This window comes from Molothrus ater, chromosome 8, assembly GCF_012460135.2.
Source record: "Molothrus ater isolate BHLD 08-10-18 breed brown headed cowbird chromosome 8, BPBGC_Mater_1.1, whole genome shotgun sequence".
In the NCBI taxonomy this organism is placed as follows: Eukaryota; Metazoa; Chordata; class Aves; order Passeriformes; family Icteridae; genus Molothrus; species Molothrus ater.
In genome coordinates, this window is record NC_050485.2 from 33,018,536 (window position 1) to 33,040,419 (window position 21,884).

A 21,884-nucleotide genomic window follows, 5' to 3' on the forward strand; every position below is an offset into this window, starting at 1 on the left:
TTTTTGCGTGTTTCATTAAGGTCCCAGTTATCCAGTCAAACAAGCCTGGAGAAAGGGAGGCTCGGGGGGACCTTCTGGCGCAGCTGTGAATGGCCTCAACCTGTGCCAGGGGAGATCTACACGGGAGATTCGGGAAAATTTATTCATGGAAAGAGTGGCCAAGAATTGGAAGGGGCTGCCAAGGGAGGTAGTGGAGTCCCATCCCTGGAGGTGCTTCAGGACGTGACACTCCGTGCTTCGGTGTAATTGACAAAGTAGGGATCGCTCACAGATTAGCCATGCATTTTTCCGACCTCATAACCTCTCTAACCCCGCCGGCAGCGCCACACCCGCCCCTCACGGAACCAGCGCCGCCGCCTCCCGCCCTTCACGGCACCGCCCCCAGAGCCCGCCCTTCCCGCGCCTTCTCGAAGAGTCTCGCGAGAGGCGGCGGTTCCCGGCCGGACGCCCCCGGGAAGCGGCTCCGCTCCCGCCGCCCCTTCCCGACTCCATTCCCCTCCACTCCCGGCTCCATTCCGGCTCCATTCCCGTTCCATTCCCGGACCATGGAGGAGCCCTGCGGCGCGGGCGCCGCTGCCCCGCTGAGGGGAGACGCCGAGGAGCCCAAGCAGGTGAGCGGCGCTGAGGGGGGGCCGTGCTGGGTGAGGTAGAGGGGCTGAGGGGGGGTCGAGCGGTGCCTACAGACACAACCCCTAGTGGTGTTTTAATTGAAGCGGTGTTTTTGATCCTCTTTCCAGTTTGTCAGGGCCGGAGTGCTGTAGGGAACACGCTAATTATGATTAAGCGTTAATTGCGAGCAGTGTTGCTGTTGTTGTACTTAAGTGCATTGTATTTATGTAAGTGGTGTCCTGTGGAGCTGTTTTTCCCGCGACATGTGTTAGTTCAAAGCTCCTCTCACACGGGTGACAGCTGCATGTTCGAAAAGAAATAGGCAAACACCAAGCTTATTTAATTTATTATTATTTAATAATAATAAGGTAGAAGCCTGTTTAGCTTTAATGTTAGTGTTAGGGAACACTTGGTGTTAATAACCACCTACTTTCACAAACTTCAGTGGGAGGAGTCGTGTTCGTTTTAGCCTTTCTGACTGATTGTGTGTTGTGTGGGCAGCTGACCTTAGTGGCACCTCGTTCTCGTACCTCAGGTGGGCAAGAAGCCACTGTCACCTGCTTGGATCAGCCACAGTGTGGCCAAAGGACAGGACAGGGGTTGTCCCCCTGTGTGTCCCAGTGCTGAGGTCCAGCTTCACATTCTGGGTTTGGTTCTGGGGCTTTATGTCAGGAAAAACATTGAGGGGCTGGAGTGTGTGCAGGGAAGGGAATGGAGCTGGAGAAGGCTCTGGAGCCCCAGGATCAGCTGAGGGAGCTGGGAAGGGGCTCAGCTGGAGAAAAGGGGGATCAGGGGGGACCTGGTGGCTCTGCACAGCTCCTGCCAGGAGGGGACAGCTGGGGGGTCGGGCTCTGCTCCCAGGGGAGAGGGAATGGGCTCAGGCTGGGCCAGGGGCAGCCTCAGGGTGGACACCAGGAAGAATTCCTTCATGGAAATAAATGATTGTCAAGCGTTGGAATAGACTGAGTCCCCATCCCTGGAGGTGTCCAAGGAAGGACTGGATGTGCTGTTCATTGGTCCATCGCAGATTGGACTTGATAATCTTGGAAGTCTTCTCCAACCTAAATGATTCTGTGATAATTTGTAAAGTGAAGCTTATGCTTGACATGAATTGGAATTGGGATAACTGGAAAACTGTATGTGCTGGGGAAAGGTGAGTGATTATAGGACTGGAGTTTGCTCACTTAGCCTTAAAAATAACTTATTACAGAACAAGCCTGATAGTTTTAATTGCCAGCACTTAAGCAGAAGGCTGATTTCTCTCTGGAAAGCAGGGCTCGGTGCTGTTCCTCGGAGGCAATGAGGTGAAGAGCTGTGCTGTGGTGAAATACTCCTCAGCCCCTCCTCAGGCAGCCTTTGCCCGTCTGCAGGAGAAAACAGACCTGAAGCTGCCTCCTGCCAACTGGTTACGGGAAAGTGCCAAGCTGGGACCAGCAGGGACAACCATTCTGGGCAACAGCAAAAAGAGTAAACCCTTCTCAAGGTAAATAAAAGCCCCTATTTTTTTTTTTCCAGGCCTTTAAGAATAATTGTGATTGTGAACTTTGATCCTGTACCACTTCAAGTAGAAAGTACAGGTTTTACCATAGCAACTCCATATTGCTTTGTCTTAACCCTTCTCCCTCTAGTTTTTCATCTTGAGCTGTTGCTTCTATGGTCTGATCTTGTCTCATTAGTGAATGATTGATGATATTGATTATTTACATAACATACAGAGATGGTTTGGTTTGTTTGTTCACGTGCACGTTAACACCTTGCCTCAGACAGTCAAAGTGACTTTTTTGTTCCTCCCTGGTTGGCCCAGATCAAACTGGACTGGTTCAGCCAGCCCTCCTGCCTTTGATAACAGGTGAAATAGAACATGTGGTTGGTTCCTCTTGGAAACCAATTTATGGCTCTTCTGGATCTTTAGAAACTGAACCTGACTAATACAAATCAAATTTTGTATTTCTAGCAGGATTTCATATTTCTGTCACACTGTAGGTGAAATGAGGGGCACACCCAAGCAGCAGTGTTGCCTTTCAGTGTGGATGTTTGCTGAACTGTTGAATGAGTTGAGTTCACAGTGTTCATAAACAGGAGGCTCAAATCCTGTGCTGAACAAGCAAATTCACACCAAGTCAGTCAGTCAGTGAAATTTAACAGTTTGTTCAAGGTCTGTGTTTATATCCTCATTATCTCTTTTAGGAGCTGTGCTTTTCAGAGCAGAGTAACATATTTTTCAGGGCTTTATGAATGTTTCATGTTTATTTTAGATACTCTGATTGTCAAATAGAGGCTGGCAGTTCAATCTCTTTCCCTAGTGTCAGTATTAAAAAGCTGGTAACAAAGTATGACTTGCACATCATGTATGTTTTGGATTTTAGTGGTATCTGGATTTGTTTTAAAGAATGATCTGTACATTGAAATATTCCAGCTTAAGTACTTTGTAATTTCCTTAACGAGGGTGGAGGAAGAGACAATGTGTCTGTTACAACATGTAGGGCAGTTCTGGAAAATGTGAACAAGAGGTAAAATTCAATTACAGCTACTAAAATTAAAGTCTTTAATATGCTTAATGCCTTACAGAGAAACTCCTTGAAGAACTCTTCTTATTTTCAGTGTTAGAAAGAATCTTTCATTTTCTCTGATTTTTCTTGATTTCCACAAAACTTTAAGTGTTATAGAATGTCCTGGAATTAGATCTAAGCACTTTCAAAGATATATTTGAAAAACTTGCAGAATATGAAGATGAAATTACAATTTTTTTTTTATTTTATGAAGCCATTCAAAGATTAAATAGATATAAAAGCCAGGTCTGTAATGTCACACTGGAACTGTCTTAATTTTAATGTTTTGTTTTTTTTTAATAGCTTTGGGATGGCCTATGACTTCATTGACTCAGTTGGAAATGATGTGGATGTTGTATCTGATTCAGAGGTATGGACACATCCTAAATTCTCTCATTCAAATTCTTACATTGCATAAACTTTTATTTTAAGATACTGTGATGGCTTCTGGCATCTTTGTGTCCTTTGGGGAAAAGGAAAGATCCCTTAATGAATCACAGATCACCAAGTAATTGTGGTCACTGAATAAGAAATGTAGAGAGAAAAGTCCTATTTCCTCTGGAGTTCTACAGGTAATCTGCAGCTAAAGTGTGCAGTTTAGTGAATGCAGCACATCAGTCTTTTGTGTTTGAAATCAGTTATTTTGATGCTAACTTGTTACTCTCAAGATGTTTCTTTTCTATTCTTGTCTAGAAGAGAGAGCTCCCTTTCAACTTCTCCTTTCATTTGATTTTTGTCAGTTTGTCAGCTCTTTTGGTGCTGGTAATATCTGTAGAATTCAGATGAGGCTACTCAGAAGAGGAAACATGCTCATATTAATATTTGTCAGACTTGTATTCAGATTTAGATCTTTGTCTGGATTGCTTTGGACACCTGGCAAAGAATTGATATTCATGCTGTGAAAATAAAGGTTTACAATCCAAATCACGCCCTTGGATATTTTTGTCATTTTTGTTGGTACCTGGTCATGGTGATCCAATCAGAGAATGTGTTTAAGCCATGAGTGTTGTTCCTACTCTCTTTATCAGTGTCATTTGTGTTCTCTGTCCTCAGCAAATACATTTTCCTGTGGGATGGTTTTCAAATCCCTGGCACTGTCAGGCTTTGTTTGGCCATGTGGCCTGGGGTAGCATTGATTTTTCTTCCCAGTGGCTGGTAAGGGACTGCTGTGGGGTTGTCCTGAGCACAGGTTGATAATACAGAGATGTGTTTGCTGTTGCTGAGTGGGGCTTACACAGAGCCAAGGCTTTTCCTGCTCCCATCCAGCCCTGCTGGCAGGGAGTGCATGGAAAACTGGGAAGGGACCCAGCCAGGACAGGGGACCCTGCCTGACCAAAGGGGGCTGGGGGGAAGAAGAAGGAAGGGGGAATGTTTGGAGGGGTGGAGTTTAGGCTTGGAGTTTCTCCAAGTCACTGTTACACATGATGGGGCCTTAGTTTCCTGACAGTTGTCTTCCCATGCAGCATATTTATATTAAATACTCTCTCTTTTCACTTTCCTTCTGCAAGAACATCAAAAAACTCCTGAAGATCCCTTACAGCAAGTCCCATGTGAGCATGGCAGTGCACAGAATTGGGAGGACACTCCTGCTGGATGAGTTGGACATCCAGGAGCTCTTCATGAGATCGTCTCAGGTGAACCATTTTGTTCTTGATAACTGTGCAATGTGAGCAAAATGCATTATTTCAGGAATAGAGTAGCAAGAAAATGTCTGGAAATCCCTAAAAATCTTATGTGGCTGCCAAGGGTGTTCTGTTCTGCAGCAGTTTACCCACAAACTACACTGATGTCCTGTGTTTATGGCATTGTAAGGTTAATATTCTGTGTCTCACTTCTGTGTAATTACTTCAGTATTATTATACCCTTTGATTGATTTTGTAAGCAATACATATTTCTTACTATGTAGCCTGTTAAATATCTGATTTTCTAATTAAGTCAAATTATCAATAAGAACATAACTTTCCTAGAAGCTGTATTTTCAATAAATGACCAATTCAGGACTTCAACTCTGATGTTATTTTCTTGGTTTCTTCCTGTGGAGGAGTATTTGTAAGTTTATAAGGCACTTGGTTTACTTGGCAGATGCTTCTTGACATTATTTTTATATTTCTTCTGTTGCCCAGACAGGGGACTGGACATGGCTGAAAGAATTTTATCAAAGGCTGATTGATCAGAAATGGCAAAGAAAAAAGAAGAGTAAAGAACATTGGTACCAGAAGGCAATACTTTCTAAGTTTTTATATTACAGGTAACCTTTTGTCTTTTTGTCTCCATGAAACTTGAATTCTGCACCAGCTCTGCTTGGTTTTTGGTCTTGGAGTAAATGTTAAAATTCCTTTATGGTCTGATTTATTTACTGCTTTTTCCTTAAACAGAGGGAATTGAAACATGAAATGTTTTCATGGAATTTGAAGTATTTTACTTTAAAATTGAAATACCAAAGAATAAAATAAACAGCATGACTTAATTAACTGCATATCAGCCAAGTCATTTGTTGGCAAGGGTGCATCAAACATAACAACTCTAAAAATGGATCTGTTTGCATCTTGTCAGCTGAACTTGTAAATGTTTCCTTGTCAGCATTAATGGAGATGGAGCTGCTCAGCCTGTTCCTTCCACTTCCAAGCAGCACCAGGAGGGTCCTGTTGCAGGTGAGAGTGATGAGGCAGGAAGGGCCTCCTGGCCAGCTCCTTTTGAAATGCCTTCCTCGCTCTCTGAAGATCCAGGTGCCTCCAACCAGGTTGGTGTGAAGAATGTTTTACATGGCACCACAGTGTTTGTAGAGCCACAGATGGAGAAAGCTCAGCTCTTTCAGCAAAGGGAGCTGCAGCAGCACTTCTGAGAACCTAAGGCATGAGGAGAACTTGGCAGGAGGATTTGCCAGTGGTTCTGAGCTCCAAAATTCAGATATTTGTTCTGTCACTGTAATGCTAAATTGCTGTTTATCCCAGTATCCTTGAGAAACAAATCCTTTGGCTAAGAGTGTTCATCAGTGCCTTTACCCAAGAGTTGGAAAATGCTCATAATCAGATGTGTTTGGAACCTTAAAGTCCCAGCCTTTCTTTTTAAATCTGCCATTAAAATCCATTTTCTGGTGTCCCTGAATTCATTAGGGGAAGAGGAAAATGAAAATTTCTGAAAATGGAAAACAGTTAAGCAGTACTTAAAAATACTTGCCATGAGATTACACAAGTGAAAGGGGAGATGTTTACAGCAATTATGCAACAAGCTATGATTAGTATCAGGCCCTAATTCTGGGTTTCAGTTCTGGATAAACTTATTTCTGAAAACTGTTCATTCCTGTGGTTTTTGTGAGTAATATAAAACAGAAATGATTAAATTTTGGAGAGGTTGAAAGGTCTGCTGTCTTCAGTCTGCATTCATATAATAATGATGCTACAGTTGTGCTTGCACAATGTTACCAACTGATCTGCCAAATTTAGGGGGTTTCTAACCTACATTGGCCATAAAATTGTAACTGCTTGTGTTGTGTGAAGTGGAGGAATGCTTCAGTGCTTGAAAGCTTTTAGAAAAAGGGCTCCTTCTCTCTTCAACCCTTTGGAGGAACCATTGCCCCATTCAGCAGACTGTTGATCATAAAGAATCTGTTGTGCATTTGCACAGTGCCATTTTCTTGAGTTCATAAATAAACCAGCAGGAATAGAGGTTTTGCTTCTGGACACTGATAATGTGGTGTTGACCCTGGTTAATAAGGAGCTCTTGTAAATACTTCCTGGTTTCTTCCCAGAGCCTCTGAGAATATTACAAAACACAACATTTTGGCACTAACTGTAGAAAAGAAGCATTCTAGTCACTGCCTAGAGGCCTTTTGCAGTTTTATGCAGATTTATTTAAAGATGTTAGAGGCAAAGGTTTTTCCCTCACGTGCTTTTGTTGTTCATCTCTTTTGAAATGGCTGACTTGACCTCAGCAGCAGAATCACTCCTTATCCTTGTGCTCTCCACAGGGAAATGTGCCTCTTGAACCCTCATATCTAGTGGGGCACGTGGCCTCAGCCCCCAGAGAACAAAACCTGACTCCTTTGTTCAATGACGGGGAGAACAGTCAGGTATGCTTTATGTGAGAGCTGAACCCCCAGGTGAAAGCAGCGCCTCCAAGCCAGGCCTGAACTGGAGCCAAGGCCAAACCTCAGTCCCTCTGGCAGTAGCTGTTGTGGCATCTGCAATTTTAAGTTCCTGTGAACGCGCCGGGTTTGTCACGTGCTGGCTTTTATTTGCTGCTTTGGCTTCTTGCTGTCTCAGAATTCCACAGAATGTCATGGAGAACAAGTGTTATGCTGCTGATTTACTGGCCAATTCTGTTTTCTCTTAATGAAGGGACTTAAAAATGACTTTGTTCGTAACATCCTGTGGACCTTTGAAGATATCCACATGTTGGTGGGATCAAATATGCCAATATTTGGAGGTGGGAGATACCCTGCTGTGAGCCTGCGTCTCAGGTGAGCTTAGAAATGAAAAGATATTGTTTATACCAGCCTTGACTGATTTGTTACTCTGCTTCCTAGTTAGCTATCTGCTTTTTTTTTTTTTTACTCTTTTTTAAAAAGAGAGCAGTAACATTTCTCTTCCTGGGAGTCTGAATTTCAGTAGCTGCTTGTTGGGCATAAGCACTTAAAATATTATTGAGCAGTGAGACAGAACTATTCCAGTCCCAATTTAATGTCAGTCCCTTCATTACCACTCATCCTGCTGCTGTCTCTAAATAGGCAAAGAATGAGCAAAACCTTGAAGCTGATTTGGTGTATTTGTCATCTTTTAAAGACACATTTAAGAATTAACAGTACCTTGCTCTGCAAGGAATTTTGGGAGGTCTGGGAGTAGGTTTGTGCTATAATTAGTTGCAGCAAAAGATGCTATTCCTTTAGAACTTCTCAGGTACTTATTATCTTGGTAATAGTGTGACATCTGAAGCCTGTTAAATGTAGGCAAAAAGTCCAAACTGCTGATGGAATGTGAGCATATTCCATTGGAGAGATCAGCACATCTGTTTTGTTATAACTCTTTAATACAATTCACAAATAATTGTTTTAGTCTTCATCCACTCTCAGGTGACTTAAACCTAAATTCCATTAATAAACATCCCTAATATTTCCTGAATGTGTTCCTAATTTCCTAATGTTTTCTGAAGGCTAAACAAAGGTTTAAGTAACACTACAAATACTTTGTTTTAGGGATAACAACAAGCCAATAAATGTGCTAACAGGGATTGACTATTGGTTGGACAACTTAATATGCAACGTACCAGAGCTTGTGATGTGCTTTCATGTCAATGGAATTGTTCAGGTAAGTCTGGCTCTTTGCATTATTCCTTAAAATAATAATTCATTTTTCATCTTCTAAAATTGCCTCAGTTATCACAGATCCTTCACACTGTTCTGAGCAAAGATGGCAAAAATCCTGTGGTGCAGAATGAGAAGCATCTTAGACAGCTTGCAGCAGTCATCTAAAAATAGTGTATTCTTTCTTCCCCTCCCTTTCATGCATGCAAGATTCCTTCTTCCCCTGGTGCTTGAGTGAAGGCAAAAATAAAAAATGCAACTGCAGAAATCAGTTTCTTACATCTTGAAAGTCTGCAGTGTTCCCTTGCCAAGACAGATGCAAGCTTTTGAATGTTTCTGCTCTTTTACTGTGGACCAGCTGTTCTGTTCTGTCCTACCTGGTAGCCTGGAGTTCTTTCCTAGGCTGACTAGGTTTGCTGAAGTAGCAGATGTTGTACCTTCTCCCCCTTATTTTTCCTCATCTTTTGTTCTCCATTTGCCATGTTTGTGACAGAAATGGATCCTTCTTAAAGCTTTGTTTGAGTAGTGTTGTCAAGATGTGCTTGCTTAAAGTAAATCATAGAAATTAACTCAATTTATCACAATAGCAGCCTTTGTTTTAGCTGCTGATGGAGACACTGATACATTCATTTTGGTGTCACAAAACCTTCCTGAGCTTGAGTCTTAATTTCTGTTCTTTGCAGAAATATGAAATGATCAAGACTGAAGATATTCCCAATTTGGAAAACTCCAATTTTTCTACCAAAGTGATAAAAGATATTGCTCAAAATATCTTATCTTTTCTGAAATCAAATTGCACCAAAGAAGGACACACCTATTGGCTGTTTAAAGGTAAGAAGGTTTAGAGTAGTTTGAAAAGATTGATGTTAATGTGATGTTGATTAATGAAAAATTTTCCTTTTCAGCAAGTGGGAGTGACATAGTAAAGCTCTATGACCTCACCACGCTTTGTGAAGAGACTGAAGACAAATACCAAAACCCTTTTACAATGCCAGTGGCAATTCTGCTGTACAAGTGAGTTTTTGTCATTTTTATTGCAGTCCTTCATTCTTGGTGCAGTTCTATTCAGAACACAGGCCACAGATCATGATCAAATGACAATCACACACAAACTCACTAAATCTCAGTCCCACCAGATCAAAACAGACTTCTTCCTTTTCACCATTTCTCCATGTAAACTTCTTTGCTGATAAAGTCTTGTAGACTCATAAAGTTTGGAAGATCAGTAGCTGTAGAATATTGTTTAAAGCTTCTTTTTTTTCTAGCACAGAGAAATTATCCAGGGATTTCACAGTTTTGTTCAACTTTCTCTTAGAGTTGCTTGCAATATGATGTTGAAGAAAAACCAGAACAAGAAACACTATGGCACAATCAGAACGTTGCTCCTGAATTGTCTGAAGTTGTTGGACAATGGCAGACATCCTCAAGTGAGAATTCAAAGTTTTCTTGCACTTTTGTGTAAATATGCTGTAATCATAATGAACCTGGTAATAAATAGTGTGGTACTTCTTCCTGTCGAAGGAGAGAATTTAAATTTATAAACAAACTTAAAAATTGATTTTATTTTTAAAGAATCCCCATGCTATTCTTTAAAATTAGTATTTTTTGCTGCCCCTCATTACAGCACAAGTCTTCTGTCCTGCTCTAAAAAGGAACTTCTCATTACATTCAGTCTGTTTTTCTTGCTGCCAGAGAGCCCTTTGGGAACAGATCCTGGATAAAAAGCGTAAAATGTGAATATATGAACATTTTTACTCTGAGAGTGGCTGAAAACTGGGTCAAGCCAACCAGAGAAGTTGTAGTTTCCATCTTTTCAGATACTCAAAGCCCAGCTGGACACAGTTCTGAGCAAGTTCTCTTCTAAACTTGATCAGCTTGGATCCTTTTCCCTTCCAGGGAATTTGCTCAGGCTGTATTTGCAGGTTATCAAACACCTCTTTGCATGTCCTCTGTCCTCCTTATTCTGAGATAATTTATATTCTTGCCTCTCAAAAGAAAAATTTAACTTGAGAATGAATAATTTTTTTCTCTTCTTTGCAAAGATTATTGCTTCAGCAAACTACATGTTATCAGAGCTTTTTCAGCTGGATGAACCTAAAAAAGAAGACAGTGCAGACTTCCCTATAAATGGAAATTCTGATGAAAGTTACAGTGAGGAAGAGGAAGAGATGCCAGACAGTGATGAAAATGGTTCCTACAGCAACAGTTCTGATCCCCCAGATGACAATAAAGCAGTGGCAATCATCAAATCTGTTGGGGAGTTGTCAGTACCAGAGAAGTACAAGTCTGTGCATCGAATACGTGTAAGTGGCACTGGGGGGTGTTTCAGGGTTTTCCTGGATGATTCAGTTCATGGGTACTGAAATTCTGTTCCCTGGTAGTTTTGCCTTCAGGATAACTGAAGTGGGCAAAGAAACAGTTCATGAGCTGCTCGTAAAATCTGAGGTGTTTGAATTTTATGGTAAAAGCTTCATGTAGATTTTTTTCCTTTCCATGTTGCACTTTGTTTTGATGGTACCTCTCACTTGCATCTTCTGGCCAGTGATTTTGTATTTCCTGTGCTGACCATTTCTCTGTTCCCTCCCTGGTGCCCCACTGAAGCCCAGCTGTGCTTTCCCTGTCTGCCATGGCACCGAGGAGCGCTGCAGGCTGGTGCTCAACCACGTCCTGGAGGTGAGTTCAGTGCCAGCTTCCTGAGGATGCTTCACCTCCCACCCCAGTCCTTCATCTGCTCTGTTTGCTAAATATTGCTCTCAAGGTGAATGAAAGGATTTCTCCCTTTTGCAGGGTTTGAAGTCTGTTGACAGCAGTGTGAAAAAAGAAGGTGACCTTCCTGCAGCTGACCCCAGCACTCCAATCCCGTTGAAATATGAGGATGAATCCACCAGTGGTGGTCCTGAGTCTCTGGAAAAGCAGATGGCCTTATTTCTAGACAAAAGTAAGTTGTATTGTTGTGCAAATAAGACCTTTCCAGTCCCAACACAAACTGCTGCTGCTTTATTTTGATTGTCAAAACAGTGTGCTTAAATCACTAATTACAGCATTGCCTAAGGAAAAGTGCACTGAGAATTAGAGAACAGTCTGTTCCTTTTTAAATATGAACAGAGGAGCTCATTTGAGTTATTTTGCATAGCAAAGAATCTTTTATTAGTCAACACATGATTTTACTGGACCCTATTTAGATGTGGCTTTCAGATGACTTCCATAAAGGTTTGGTATTTTGAGGTTTGGTATGTGCAGCACCGTAAGTTTTGTGGGCTGATTTAAAAATAGCCTTAATTTCTTTATGTGTGTGTGGCCTGGATGTTTTCTGGAAGAATTTCTCCCTTCTGACAGGTTTTGTTCCTACATTAGGTGCTTGAATCGCATATAAAATGTTAACTAGGATTTTGGGTTTTTTCCTGTACCTCTACAGTTGTGAAAAGAAGCAGCAAATGAAAGATGTTTTGTTTGTTTAAATGCTCAAACTCCTGAAATTTCAGACTACAGTCTCTCTATTTTATTTTGTTCTGGAGCAACATAACAAGTTCCAGGAAGGACTTTTTGTTTGAAAGAAGTGGAGTTCTCTGCAGGGCAAGGAGCCCTTTAAGCATAGCCCAGAAAAAAATGATCTTGCCTCTTTGGCAGTTCTTTATTCTTTCTTTTCTCCTCCCTTCTGCCTCTGAAAACTCTCAGAATAAGAAGCCAGTTCAATTTTGTGTTATTCACACTCAGACATTCCTGGATCTGTGCTTGAGTCCATCCCTGAAGCAGCAGCAGAGCTGCTTGCTCACTTCTGTTTCCCAGTCCATGGGTTTGTTCTCTGTGATGAGAATTTTGTATTTTCTTTGCCACATGTACATATTTATGTACATATGGAAAGGATAAGTGCTCTAAATGCTGCAATTTCTAACTTCAAGAGAACTACCTGTGAACAGTAGAGATGGATACAGGGTCTGTGCAGTGTGTGTGTCTTTAGCTGGGTGGGGTGTTACTGTTGTGGATTGGTCTTTGTCCTAGGAGAACATGTACTGCTTAAGGATTTATTATATTTACTTACTATATATAATGTGGTAAGATAGTGGGATTACAAGTCAGGCCTTGTAAATCCACTCATTTCTGTGTGCAAATACTGTCAGGGCAAAATTCTGTCCCTTGGTAGGGACAGGCCTTAAATCAGGAATGGTGATCTGTTCTTTCTGGCTCCATAACCACTGCAGCATCAAAGAAAAGCTTCATAACTTTATGCAGAGGATATCCTGAAATAAGTGTGAGAAAGTGCTTGGTTTTCCTTGTGGGAAGGACCAGGTTATCCAGGTTCTTGTGTGCTGGAGGCTAAAACCACACATGGAAGCTTTCCCACTGAGACTGTTCATACAGAAACTGAGCATTTATCTTAAGGATGTGGTGGAGAACATGACAAATTCTGCCTGTGACTTTCTTGTGGTTTTCCTGTTGCTCCCTGAGGGAGAAGTGTTGGCCTCTGCTCTTGTGTTCCACAAGCTGTCTGAGGTCAGAGAGGTCACCTGCACTGTCACTGTCCCACTGGATTCCAGCATGCTGCTGCCAGGAGCAGTGCATGGAGAAGTGCCACGTGTTGGGTGTGTTTGGCAGATGGCACTGGAGTGGCAGAGCTCTGCCTGTGCAGGGCTGTAATCAGGCAGTTCCCATCCTGCCTGTGTTGATGGAGTCCAGTCCAGCCTCTGGCATGTGTGTGAGGGGAGAGTCACTGATGGGGTTGTGTTCCTCTCACAGTGGGCTCCTTCCAGAAGGGGAAGCATTCCAGTCAGTCAGGAATGATTCCTGGGTCGTGGCAGTATAAGATGAAACTGCAGCTCATCCTGAAATCATCAAGAGCTTACTATGTCCTGTCTGATGCTGCAATGGTCCTGCAGAAGTACGGGCGAGCGCTGCGCTACATCAAGCTGGCCTTGCAGTGCCATGGTGAGTTCCTTGAGTGATCTGTCACCTGTGCCACTGCTGGAGAGACCTGCCACCACATCAGACACTGCTGTGCATGGTTTTCCCTGTGGTGTGCAGTGACAAGTGTGACAAGCTTGTGTTCAACTGAACTCAGTGTCCAGCTCAGTATTGAGGGCAGAAGTCTGAAGTGAGGATAATTTCTGTCACTGACCGATAGAAAGATGATCCCATTTTGACAGCTTGGCAACTTGAGGGCACATTGGAGCTCCAGAGCAGTTGGATGTGGGAGAGTCCCAAGACAGTGTCCTGTGCTCCAAGTGATGCTGCTGCAAGCTGGTGTTTGTTCCCTGGTGTTTCCCATGTTATTTAAATGTATCTTTGAGAAATACTAAACCTCTTCAGCAGCTGGATTGGATGCTAAAATAGAATACATCTTGAAGTATTACTGAGGAAAAGGAAAAAAGTAAAATGAAGCTGTTTAGACTAATAGTGCCATAATGAGAGTAACTAACTGGGAAAGATGCCAGTAGCTTGGTGCTAAAGTGCTGCTATTTCTCTGCCATAAGGGAAGGCTCCTGTCTTAGGGCAGGAGGAGGTTTATAAAGCAAACCCACTTGATCTTAGCACAAAGCATCAATAGACCTCTCAATAACTCAGAGCTCTGCAGCTTTCAGTCTTTTATAAACTCTACCTTTTGGAAATTAACTTTTCAGGCTGTATTTCCCTTGAGTCAATCTGCAAAAAGTCAAGTTTTCCCGTGGTCAACTCTGAGGCTAACATTTGTAATTACCAGAGTGACTGCTCATCTTGGACAGCATAGGGGCTCTTTTGAAACCATCAGCTGTGTAGAGCAACTCTGTCTTTAAAATAGGTTATTTCTTCTGAGGATAACACATTGTCACACTTATTCTCTGTCTGCAGACAGGTAACATAAAACCCAATTATCTTGTCAGTCTGTGTCAAGCCTTTTGATGTGTGATTCTTGTCGTTCCCCCTCCCTAATCCTTGTTGTTTTTTTCCCCACCAGATACCTACTGCTGTCTGTGTGGCAGCATGCTGCCTGAGGTGCTGGTGTTCCTGTGTCAGTGCTTAACCCTTTGTGGAGATATCCAGTTAATGCTGGCTCAGAATGCAAACAACAGAGCAGCTTACCTTGAAGAATATAATTACCAGACTAAAGAAGATCAGGAGATATTACACAGCCTTCACAGAGAATCCAGGTGCCAAGGTATGATTCTGATACAGGAGAAGTGCCAGACTTTGGATACGTGACAGGCATAAATAACTCCACTGGGTTTCCTCAAAACCATGCCCTAGGAGAGCTTGTGGCAGAGGGGTTATTGCACTTCTGCTTTCTTCAGAGAAGGCTCATCCTGCCTGTCATACAGAAGGGAGTTGGCAAGGTGTTGTATGACATGGCCTGAAGCTGTGAAACAACTAAAGGCAGTAACTGCTTCAGTGATAAACAAAATCTACCTGACATGAGTCTTCACTTTCCCTGGACATTTTCCCCTAGACTTAAATTAGAGAAATACTGTTTGACTCAAAGACTTATGCATTTTGTTTTCCAGTGTTTGCCTGGGCTACAGATTTATCCACAGACTTGGAATACCAGCTTTCTGTCAGCTGTAAATGCTATGAAGCAGCTTATGAAATCCTACTCTTCAGTAACTTAAAAAGTCAAAACCCAGAGCAGCACATCCAGGTGCTCAAGAGGATGGGCAATATCAGGAATGAGATTGGAGTGTTCTACATGAACCAGGCAGCTGCAGTGCAGACTGAGAGAGTGGGCAAGTATCCTTTTTCCATTCCTGACCATTTCATGGAGCTACAGCAGTGATCAAGTTCACTAATTGGATGAAAAATCAATTTCTCTGTATAAAGAGGACATGTAAATGACTTTTGTAGTTTTTTAATGTCCACTGTGATTATTTGGTTACAGTAGATCACTGTGGCTTGTAAACTGTAGCTAATTGAGCCTAAATTGAATAATGGAATATTCAGTTTGGAGAAATTCCTTTAAAATGGGTAGAATGATCTCAAAAAGCCATCAGGGAAAACTTCAAACTCTGAGGAGTTTGAGTCTCTAAGCCTTGTGCTTCACCCTAGTGAGTAAAAACGTCTCAACGACAGAGCAGCAGCTCTGGAAGAAAAGTTTCTCCTGCTTTGAAGAGGGAATTCAGAATTTTGAGTCCATTGATGATGCCACCAATGCTGCCCTTCTGCTGTGCAACACGGGGAGGCTGATGAGGATCTGTGCCCAGGCCCACTGTGCAGCTGAAGGGGACTTCAAAAGGGAGTTCTCCCCAGAAGAGGCCCTTTATTACAATAAGGTAACCCCAGACCCCAAAATGCCTTCTGCTGTGAGGTATTTGTGAATACTTTGGTAAATATGTGTAAATTTGGGTGGAATAATCTGGGATGGCTGTCCTGCCTCCACACCACCCTAATCCTTGCTGTGAGGGCTTTGGTGGTGTTGAGGCCTGATTGCTGTGACATTCACATGCTGACATTGAACACACACAAGGGAGAAGAATTGCATGGTCAAAATTCAAGTGATTATCAAATGGGAAATACTGAAGAAGGCTCAGAGATATTTTGAGTCAAGGCAAGTTGATTTGTAGTTGTTAGAAATGCAGGCAGTAACTGTGTGCATGATTTTGTCATTTGTAGGCTATTGACTACTACCTGAAGGCACTGAGGTCTCTGGGGAAGAGGGATGTGCATCCAGGTGTTTGGGATTCTGTGAACTGGGAGCTGTCTACAACCTATTTCACCATGGCAACTCTGCAGCAGGATTATGCTCCCTTATCCAGAAAGGCTCAGGAGCAGGTAACAGAGGGCATTCATTGTGTGTGAAAAAATGCATTGTTGGCATCCTGGAAAACTGAACAGGGAGCAAAATTGATACTGGAATTGTAGAATCATACAATGGTTTGGGTTGGAAAAGACCTTAAAACCCATCTTGTTCCACTCCTGCCCTGGGCTGCTCCAGGCTGCTCCCAGCCCAGGTCCAGCCTGGCCTTGGGCACTGCCAGGGATCCAGGGGCAGCCACAGCTGCTCTGGGCACCCTGTGCCAGGGCCTGCCCACCCTCACAGGGAACAATTCCTGCCCAAAATCCCATTTAAGTCTTCCTTCCTTCAGCTTAAGGCTGATTCCCCTTTGTCCTACACTACATGCTGTTGTGAAAAGCCCCTCTTTATAGTAGAGGTGCCTTTGAGTCCTAGCAAAATACAAGTATTGTACTTGAATATCTGTATAGAGGCTTTGCCCTGGTAGCTCCCGGTTGTCCTTGATTGGGCTGCAGCTGTGACCAATGAAGATAACTGGGATAAAAGGGGATGGGTTGGCCAGTCAGGGAGAGCCTTGGAGGAGCCCTGAACTGGGAGAGAACAACATGCAGCAGAAGGAGTCTGTGCTCTGAAGATCTGCAGCCATGAGAACGCACCGAGGAGGTATGGGACTTTAGAAATCTGATAACAACAGCATGGGACTCTAGAAATAGAAGAACAATACAACAGCATGGGACTCTAGAAATAGAACAACACCACCTCTTCAGGGATTTTTCCCTTACGTTTGTATTATTTGTGCTGTAGATAGAGAAGGAGGTCAGTGAAGCCATGATGAAGTCCCTGAAGTACTGTGATGTTGATACAGTGTCTGAACGACAGCCCCTGTGCCAGTACCGAGCTGCCACCATCCACCACAGGCTGGCTTCCATGTACCACAGCTGCCTCAGGAACCAGGTATTGCTCCAGGCTCTTTGATTTTCTAAATTCCATCCTTAACATGCTCAATATGTGTGGAGCTGATATTTATCCTTCTACCTGTAGCTGGGATATATTTATTTCAATTACTTGACCAAAGGAAGGAGTGCTGTTTCCCAGCCCTCTCCAAGCAAAGCTGTGCAGTGGCTCCTCATGAGCATGCAGAGAGGGGGATTCACTGTGTGCCCTCCTGTGAGTGCAGGTTGGTGATGAGCACCTGAGGAAGCAGCACCGTGTCCTGGCTGATCTCCACTACAGCAAAGCCGTGCGGCTCTTCCAGCTCCTCAAGGATGCGCCCTGCGAGCTGCTGCGTGTGCAGCTGGAGAGAGTGGCCTTTGCAGAGTTCCAGATGGCCAGTAAGTGCAGCTCTGCCTTTCAACAGCTTTCCAAACCACCACTGCCTACTTAGTTTCATTTTTAGATAACTAAATTTATAGGAGAGCAGGAGCAATCTGCTGCTCAGAATAGAATTTTCCTCAAGAAAGGAGACAAGGTGCTTTTTATCTTGCTGCTTTTCAGCTGACTAGGGCAGTAAGGGCTTTCTTCCTAACTCTTGAAGTCTTTGGATAGAAGAAAAATACAGTCTGTAACATAAGACTTTTGTACTTCATTTTTTTAGGTCAGAACAGCAGTGCTGGGAAACTGAAGACTCTGTCTGGGGCCCTTGATATAATGACCAAGACCAAGAGTGCATTTCAGCTCATCAGGAAGGAGCTTGTGGCAGAAACTGAACAGGTAAAGGAGCTTCAAGTGGTGTGATACCTGCTCCCTTCTGGCTTGTGCCTTCACAAATGAAGGGGCATTTGGCAGTTAAAATATTCCTTGGTTACTTTTCCATAGAGCCAGTGGCTTAAAGAGTGTGGACAGTTAGATGTATTGCAGCTCTCACTTAACCGGGAGTTTGGGTAACACATGCAAAAGTCAGCTCACCTGCAAGAAGGGTTTTTTAAATCACTCCCTGTATTTAAGAGGTGGAATTCAGTTAAATTGTTTTGGGTTGTTTGTCTCCTGCAGATCAGCAAGGATAAAAGTCCTGCTGAGAGCGTGTCAGTGAGCGATTCCTCTGCAGGCCTTAACAAAGAGGAAGTCTTGAAACTGCTCGGGATTTTTGAGTCCAGGATGTCTTTCCTTCTCCTCCAATCCATTAAATTGTTAGCTTCAAGCAAAAAGAAGATTGGGTAAGTTGGAACTTGGTGTCCTTTATCCTGAGTGGAGTGACATTGGTGTGTGACTGAGCAGAGTTCTGGGGGAGCAGCTGCTGGGTGCTGCTGGTCTCTTGATGCACCTTTCTGATCAAATGTCAGTGGAGTTTGGCAGGCAGAACACCTGAGAAGAAATTCAGGCACATCAGTAATGCTGCAAGGAGAGGGATGGATGTGGGGACATGTGCACTGGTGTCAGAGAATTTACTAACTCCTAATGGAGTCTTGTGTCCTGCTGCTGGCATTCAGGACAAACTTGAGTTCTTTTTGTGCTGACTTGGAAGAGATGTTGAGATTTGGTGTGGCAGCAAATTCCTTCCCCCACTCCTTCTGTTGCTTTGGTCTGAATGTGTGTGGTGTTCCTTTTGGGACTCAGAAAATGCCTTTTACTCCCCCTGCAGCAAGCGTGTGACTGCAGGAGCTGCTCCTAATGTTACATAAAGTGAAGTTCTGAAAATGTGGCATTAGTTTTAGAGGATTCTTTTAGGCTTGGAAGTTGGGTTAATAGTTTTAGGGATTGAAGCCCTGCTGATGGAAGAGCTGTTTTGCTAAAAGTAAACTGTGAAATGAGTTCATTGAGCCCAGGAATTTGGTAGTGGGAGACTGGTAAATAAAAAACATGAGAAGAGAAAACAGCCTGGGTGCATTTTTAGCTGTTTTTCAGGCAGTGTTAGGAGCTTTCAGCTCCTAAAAAAGAGCTTCCACAAGGTGGCAATCTGAATATGTGAAACACAGAGGATTTTTACAGGATAATTTATATGTTATCAAGCAGATGTCACAGCTAACTGAGTAAATGGGTTAGTTCTGTTGTCTCATAACATGAGCAACTCCTCATTTTTTGTTTTGGAGGGTTTTTGCCCCCCCATTTACCTTGGCATCATTATGAGGTTTTGCAATGAAGATTCCACACAGGGAACTTGTTACAGTTTGAATGCTGTGTCAGGGGACTCTTAAAATCTCAACTCCTTGAAACTTTGAGGCTAAGATTGAAACTATCTTTGATTTAACCTTTCTTGTGCCTTCTGTACATCCTGTGTGCATTTCCTCCCTTCTGCTCTGCAGAGGGGAAGTTCTGCCCTCTGCTTTGATAATGGGGTGAAAAGGGGGAAAATTGGAGCTCAAATGGTGCTTGGGGGTCTCAGGTGCACTTTGGCAAAAACCAGGAGAACAGGCAGTGAAATCAGTGTTGGATAGCCAAACTTGCAGCCTGGCAGTCAACGTGGATGAAATCAGTTGTACCCTCCCAAAGTGGAACCATGAGCAGAACAGAACTTGGCTGTGCAAATTGGAGGGGAAAAGTAATTGAAAGTAATTCTTTGTTCTGGGAATAACTTTGTAACTTATCCCAGAAATACTTTGCATTTCAGTGGCTTTTTATTGACTCCCTGTTCTGTTTAATAAATGAACCTGATTCCTGCCAAGTGTGTGATGAATTTGCTTCAACCTTTCTCAGTCATTCCTGAAGCGCTTACAATTAACCTGACTGCTGCTTGTACATTTTCTGTTCTATTCTATTTATGTTTTATGTTCCTGCATGCAGTATAAACAGAATGCCCTGACTGCAGTGCAGGGAATGGTAGAAGGAGAGGATGTCCCCAGTACCCAGTTGGTCTCAGGGTCTCTTGCTGCTCACAGTGACCCTGAGATGTGTTAAAGTCTCTTTTCCCAGCCTGGTGCTCGAAGGAGGAGTCAGAGCTCTTCAGGTCTCAGTCTCAAGGTTGTTTATTGTTCCTTATCTATAAAATTCTTTCTCCTGTCCAGCCAAGGTCCGCTCAGCAGGACAGTCAGAGGCACTCTGCCTGCCCCAGGGCAGTGTTATCTTTTTATACTAAAAACTACCTGTACAATATTTACAATTACTTCCCAACACCTATCACCTATGTTAGACAGTGAGCTTCTATTCTAAACCAATCTAAAAGTGCCACCATCACAGCAGAAGATGGAGGCCAAGAAGAAGAAGGAGAAAGGCTGGACACACCCAGATCCCTCCATCTTGCCCTCTGAACCCCCATTCTGGAAAACCCCAAAATCTACTTTTCCACCCTGTGATAACTTCACTAATATTCTACTTAAACTGTTGTGGCTTGCAGGTCTTCATCTAAGGTGGGTAACTTGCTCCATGGGTCATAATCAAACCCACAGGGGCATCCTGGGCTCTGTGCCAGGGTCTCTGAGCCCCCTGGCAGGGGTCCTGGCCAGCCAGAGGGATCTCCTGAATTCCAACAAGTTGGGATACTCACACTTAATACTATCATTAACATGACTTAATAATGCTGTTGGTGATGTGCAGAAGGCAGCGCTGTGCTCAGTTACGAGTTGGGCTCTGTGCTCTCTCTCTGTGCTCTCTTTGCAGGGGCAGCAGTGAGGAGGAAGCAGCTCTGAGGACAAACAAGCAGGTTTACTCCCTGCTGCTCCGTGCCACTGCCAACAAGGGGCTGTCCCTGCTGGAGCGCAGCGAGCTCCTGCTGAGCCTGCTGGAGCAGCTGGAGGGCAGCCCTGGCCTGCAGTGAGGGCAGCCCTGCAGGCCTGCAGTGAGGGCAGCCCTGGCCTGCAGCGAGGGCAGGCCTGCAGTGAGGGCAGCCCTGGCGGCCTGCAGTGAGGGCAGCCCTGGCGGCCTGCAGTGAGGGCAGCCCTGCGGGCCTGCAGTGAGGGCAGCCCTGGCCTGCAGTGAGGGCAGCCCTGGCCTGCAGTGAGGGCAGCTCTGGCCTGCAGTGAGGGCAGCCCTGCAGGCCTGCAGTGAGGGCAGCTCTGGCCTGCAGTGAGGGCAGCCCTGCAGGCCTGCAGCGAGGGCAGCCGTGCAGGGCTGCAGCACCAGTGCCTTGCTGGGAGCACGGGGGTGTTCCCGTGGGCTGGTTGTGCTCACTCAGGGGGAGCTCTCACCGCTGTTGTTCCCTTGGAGCCTGGCAAAGCACAGGGATTCTTTATCCCCACAAAGCTCTCCTTGTTCGGCTCGCGGCGTTTCTTTGTTTGAAAGGCCAGCTTGGAGTTCTGGAGGTAAAAATGGAACTTTTGCACCGTGGGGAAATTGCTGCTTCTTCTCTTGCAGTGAAATCTGTGTTTTGCATAAAGATGTAACCTCACAGCTGCTCTGGTTTGGTATTTATTGAAATGTGTTTTGTAAGCAGGGCTGCTCTGGAGCACTTCCACTGCTAAAGGCAGCCCAAGCTGTACCAGGAGATTTCTGGATGCACTTGTTAATCCCAGGGAGGATCCTGCACAAAAACCTGTGCCTTTCTAGCTTTGATGTGACTCTTGCAATTTATCAGCCATCTCTGGGATTTTGTTTTGGAAAGTGAATGGTTTCAGCTATGTTGGAATTGATCAAGAATAGTATTATCTTTTTCAGACTTGAAACTGTGAATAAATGAGAGGATATTTTTCAATAAAAATTTATTTATTAAATATAAACACATTAGTCTGCCTTGTTTTTCTTGGTTGTGACCCTCCTCAGAGCAGCAATCTGCCCAACAGAATTAAAACTATTTGAAAGACAAATTTTTAATTTTTTTGAAAAAAAATCTTTAAACTCCAGTCAAACACTGAGTGGGGTCTTA

At 43.7% G+C, this 21,884-nt stretch overlaps 1 protein-coding gene across 1 annotated transcript; it reads left to right on the top strand.

Annotated features, from left to right (window-relative positions):
* Positions 1-438: 438 nt before the first annotated feature.
* Positions 439-21,738, top strand: EDRF1 (erythroid differentiation regulatory factor 1). The gene is made up of 25 exons (XM_036385402.2): positions 439-611; positions 1,884-2,092; positions 3,462-3,528; positions 4,667-4,792; positions 5,282-5,406; positions 5,739-5,898; positions 7,126-7,227; positions 7,496-7,617; positions 8,350-8,461; positions 9,141-9,288; positions 9,363-9,471; positions 9,773-9,884; positions 10,500-10,760; positions 11,059-11,130; positions 11,245-11,395; positions 13,192-13,380; positions 14,387-14,587; positions 14,931-15,149; positions 15,469-15,692; positions 16,033-16,191; positions 16,958-17,107; positions 17,331-17,484; positions 17,748-17,863; positions 18,143-18,306; positions 20,684-21,738. Exons 1-25 carry the CDS (start codon positions 546-548, stop codon positions 20,838-20,840), a joined length of 3,675 nt encoding a protein of 1,224 aa, XP_036241295.1. The 5' UTR covers positions 439-545; the 3' UTR covers positions 20,841-21,738.
* The last annotated feature ends 146 nt before the right edge of the window (positions 21,739-21,884 follow it).

Excerpts from the sequence above, each read along its gene's own strand:
- EDRF1 (XM_036385402.2), top strand. The coding sequence starts at position 546 with ATGGAGGAGCCCTGCGGCGCGGGCGCCGCTGCCCCGCTGAGGGGAGAC. Across the intron at positions 612-1,883 it reads ACGCCGAGGAGCCCAAGCAG|GGCTCGGTGCTGTTCCTCGG; the intron begins GTGAGCGGCGCT and ends TCTGGAAAGCAG. Across the intron at positions 11,396-13,191 it reads GGCCTTATTTCTAGACAAAA|TGGGCTCCTTCCAGAAGGGG; the intron begins GTAAGTTGTATT and ends TTCCTCTCACAG.